The 4,595-nt window shown below is 51.7% G+C and overlaps 1 protein-coding gene across 1 annotated transcript in view; it reads right to left on the minus strand.

Moving 5' to 3' along the window:
- IKBKB (inhibitor of kappa light polypeptide gene enhancer in B-cells, kinase beta) overlaps positions 1 to 4,226 on the minus strand; it is a gene marked incomplete at its 5' end in the record, with an annotated part of 10,307 nt that extends 6,081 nt beyond the window's left edge. Inside the window, 8 exons of the mRNA XM_010158078.1 lie at positions 10 to 204; positions 631 to 760; positions 1,055 to 1,162; positions 1,541 to 1,665; positions 1,987 to 2,076; positions 2,531 to 2,619; positions 3,196 to 3,265; positions 4,010 to 4,226. Of these exons, the coding sequence (XP_010156380.1) occupies positions 10 to 204; positions 631 to 760; positions 1,055 to 1,162; positions 1,541 to 1,665; positions 1,987 to 2,076; positions 2,531 to 2,619; positions 3,196 to 3,265; positions 4,010 to 4,226 (1,024 nt within the window). The remainder of the gene's footprint in view (positions 1 to 9; positions 205 to 630; positions 761 to 1,054; positions 1,163 to 1,540; positions 1,666 to 1,986; positions 2,077 to 2,530; positions 2,620 to 3,195; positions 3,266 to 4,009) is intronic.
- Between the last annotated feature and the right edge of the window lie 369 nt (positions 4,227 to 4,595).

Raw genomic sequence — 4,595 nt, forward strand, 5'->3', positions numbered from 1 at the left:
CAGACTCACCTGGCTGTCAGCGAGATGTTTAGTGGCCAGCTTCTCAGAAAACAACGCCAGTCCAGCTTCCTGCAGCAGCTCCTGGTCCTGTTCTGGGATGCCTGTATCCGACTGGATCCTGGCCTTCACGGTCTGCAGAGTCTCCTCCTCGGTCACAGGGTAGGTGTGCACAGTTCCCGTAACCATGTTCAAAACGTGAAGCAGCTACGAGAAGAGCAGTGCAGCATGAGATGGGCTGAAGATGGACTGGCCACGTTTGAGCAGAGATCCCAGGATTAGACACTGGCTACTGATAAAGCGTTCAAAGCACCTGCAGGGCTCAAAACATCCCTTGGCACCTACTTCATAACATTACACCAAAGTCCTCGCCCTCCATCAACTGGAAAAGAAGCCACACGGCAATGAAACAGCTTCAGCTGCCAGAACACAGAACCACGCACACACAGATGCTATTTGCTACTCCCACTAAGCTCAGGGAGTATTTGTCCTCCAACAAGACAGAGGAAAACATCTGTCGGGACACGAGATTCTGCACTGCTGCTCCTCCTCGGTCTAGGACTCAAAGCTGCTTCTCCCATGGGCTACAGGCTCTCTGGAAAATTTTCAGGGTCACACAGACCCATGGCTCACCTTCAAGTTCAAAATGTCATCCAAAGCTTTGAAACACCCATTGGGTCCATACGTTGGGTCTGTGCCTCTCTGCCGCGGGTGCCACATCAACATGAGCTGCAGCCATTTCTCCAGCCTCCCGGCCAACACACTGAAGGACCAAAAGAAGAAGGGGATCAGAAGGGGTGAGACCGTGTTTCCAGTCACCATACCGCCTGGTCTCTGCAGGAGACAAACAGCTTCCCCACCCCCAGTCACAGACACAGCGTTTAGCAGGCAGAAGCAGACTCTCAGCTGCACGAGTCTGACGGGGGACACAAGGACATTTGCATCACGCACTCTGTTTATTCACAAATCAGCGTAGCAAGGCGTACGACACAGACCTGGTCCTCCTGCAGATGAAACCGTTTATCCCAGTGTGGCGTAACAGATTTCAGGCCCTCACCTGTTTAGATTGTTCGGGCAGGGTAAACTGCTAGAAAATTTGACTTCTCCAGATAAGTCCTCCGAAACGACAATATCCAGCTCGCTCTTCTGTCGCACCTTTGTATGCCTAATGAATTCAAGCAAACAACAGCAAAATGATCACCTGCCTTTCCCAGCCCATCTGTTAGTAGGCTCCTAGAGCTACTCTTGACTGATGCAGCTTTGATTTCTGCCACCTGCCCTGCAGGACTCAGTCCTGATTCCAGAAAGCAAGTATCAGGAATGCTGAACTTGCTCAGGTAGGTCACAGAATCATAGAATGGTTTGGGTTGGAAGGGACCTTAAAGATCATCTATCATCAGGTCAAAATCCTGTAAGGGGAGTCAGTCTCCGCAAGGCCAAGGAACATAGGGATATTACCCTAAGAATCAAGGGACCACACTACTTCCTGTGAACAGGACAGTCTCGTTGTGGGTGCTCTTATCCCCTGGCCCAGCTCACTCACCACTGCACTGGCTGCCAGTTGGGTAGGAACGGTCGGAAGCCTGTAATGCACTCGAAGGCCAGCGTGCCAAAGCTCCAGTAATCCACCGTCACCGTATACTTCTGCTGTTCCAGCAGCTCTGGAGCCTGAGGCAATGCACAGGCACGTGAGACAAAGCCCCCCACCCCTTAGCTCTCTCTAACCCTGAAGAGTTCATTAACATTTGTACAACAGAGTGAAGACGGTACTGAACACTTGGCCTCTCATGAGCTTTGAGACCCTCCCAGGGTGAGGGGCAGAGGTTACTGACATTGCTGCTGCTTACTAATAACAGCCATAGCTAGCAGACACAGTGAAAACCCAGTGTCAGCAAAAATAAGTCCCCTTTGCCAGCTGCAGCACTCCAAATCCCCCACACACCAGGACACGTACTTCATCCCAGCCCAAAGCCCAAACCCCTTCCTTACCAAGTACTGCAGAGTCCCAACAAAGGATGTGCACAGGCTACCCTGATCCAGCTCCTTAGCGTAACCAAGGTCAATGATTTTGTGTATTAACTGAAACACACAACGAGAACAAGAACGCTAGAGAGCAGTCCTGCTAAAAGCACAGCATGCAGCAGAGTAAGACAGCGTTCAGATTCTCAAAGGTAGGCAGAAAAGGTGCAAGTGGAAATGGGAGGTGTCTGTAGATTCCTGAAACCACAAAGTATCTAAAGTTGTCATTGGCCTGATACGCAGAGCTGGAAACATTTCTGCTAATGTGGGCAATCGGTATGGTCTGGTTCTTCCCTCACAGTTGAAAGATAAAGCGTCAGGGGTCACCAGCAGTCTCACACCACCTGTCATCGCAGCAGCACGTGGAACACTTCACCTGACACACAGATCCAAGCTAGCTGTTATCCTGGGTGGAGGGCTCTTGCAGAGGGACCACTGTAACTGCACGAAGCACGCGCATCTTCCCCTTACACTCACTTGCCTGCGCAGGCAGAGACACCTGGTTCCCACTTACCCTTTGCTCTCCTTGCTGCAGCACGATGTTCTCTGGTTTCAAGTCTCTGTGGATGATCCTGTTCTCATGAAGGTACCGGAGGGCAGAAGCTGGGACACAGAAAAAGCCACCTGTCAGAGCGTAACTAACAGTACCTACCACGAGCTCAGTAAGGATGCAGCACCCCCTCCTCATCTCCCCGGCCTGTCCTTCCTAAGGAGCCTCTACCCTTCATTCCAGCGCTCCACACCAAAACTCTCTAGACAGCACTTGGCATCTTTGCCCCTGAAGTGCCTCAAACTCCACACAGCAGCTGCCCAAATGCTAATGGAAACCCAGGGATCACACACTTCGAAGTGCTGACGATCAGCCGTTAAGCCGAGTGGAGACTAATGGGCAGTATAAATCAGCTGAACACTTGCCAACTGACCCTATCCCAAACCTTCCAGGAAATCCTGAGTGGCATTTTTCCTAAGCAGAAAGATCAATCTCTACAGCTTCAAGAATAAAAATCAAAGGTTGGCTCTCACACAGGGAGGGCTGGCAGAGCAAGACAGGAAGCAAGTAAACTCCTCAAAGGTCAGTCTAAGATGGAGCCATTAATGCCACTGCTGCACATCCTTGGAGCGGATCCAGCACTGAAAGGGCTTCCACAGCTCACAGCCGAAGGTACTGCCACCACTCACCAATATCGGACAACAAGATGAGAATGGCTTCTTCCCGCAAGCCACAGCAATTCTCCAGCTGATTCAGGTACTGCAAGAAAACAACACAAAACAGTCTTTCCCTCCTGTATCCCAAGCAAGGTTTACAATCCCACAAACTCTCACGGATGCAAGAAGTTCCAGCAACAAGAACAAAATTCTTTAGAGGCACAAAACTCTATGGGATGATGACCTTCAGTAGCAGCAAATACACCTTCAGGCCTTGGTCTAACCACACCAAAAGAAGTCAGTGCCATCCCCATTCTCTTCCTTCTACCTGCTCCATCCTTCAAAGCCTTTCTTTTTCCCTGTGCCTGGCAGTACCAGTTCATATCTCAGCTCTAAACTCTGGGTTTTATCTACGGGCAGATTATAGCAAAGGTTAGAAAAACAGTAAGATTAGTATTAACGCACATTATTTTTTCCTATGACAGACAGAAGTTAATCACTTTCAGGAAGGGTACAGCCCACACACTGTTTTCTGGGCTGCCCTACGATGGTCTTGACCACAGTCACATCCTGCTGCACATCCCTCACACACACCCTCATCCTCTACTACGTGGAAACTGCTCACAGCATCACTTCCAACCAAACACATAAAACAAGTTTCAGACAGCACTTACGTCTTCAAAAGCAGACTGTAACATCAAGACCAACCCACCACAACCTGTTGGTGCCGCGCCAAAAATTAGGAAGCATCAGGATGTGAAAAAAAAGCAGTGTTACGGGGAGACTTCAATAGAAACCCTCAGCCAAGACGTTGATCCACCCTCGGTCACCATCCCAGGGACCTCACCTTGCGGAGGTCTCCCCCCTGGCAGTACTCCATGGCCAGCAAGGGCAAGTCGTTTGGTGCAAGCTTCTGCATCCCCTCAGGGACGTCACGGGCAGCCACCACGTTGGGATGGTTCAGCCTGAGGAGCAGAAACGAGGCGCAAGGACACACGATGAGCGGAACAAGGGAAACGCCTGGAAGGGGACTGTTCTGCAACAGCCACGCATCCTCAAAAATCCTATAAGGGCATAAACCCTACAAGAAACTCAATTCTGAAGGGCCTTCGTGGATGTAAACCACTCCCCGCACTTCATGCCACCAGTGCATCCCTCCGACGCCTGCGCACCGCACACCTGCCCAGGAGCTACAGCAACGCGCCTCGTGACGCAGCCAGCTGCCACCCTCCGGGAAAGACCCCAAAACCTCGACCAGCCCACCGCATCCCACAGAATCAACCCGACGCCCCCAAGGCCATCCCAGCGCCGACGTGAAGCCAGGCAGGAGAGTGGCTGCGCAACGCTGAAGGCAGCGGCCGAGGCGCTGAAGAGGGAAGTCAAGACCCAAGACCGACGAAGCAGCGCGCTCCCACGCACCGGCCGGGGCCCGG

This window comes from Eurypyga helias, unplaced genomic scaffold, assembly GCF_000690775.1.
Source record: "Eurypyga helias isolate BGI_N326 unplaced genomic scaffold, ASM69077v1 scaffold26038, whole genome shotgun sequence".
NCBI lineage: Eukaryota > Metazoa > Chordata > Aves > Eurypygiformes > Eurypygidae > Eurypyga > Eurypyga helias.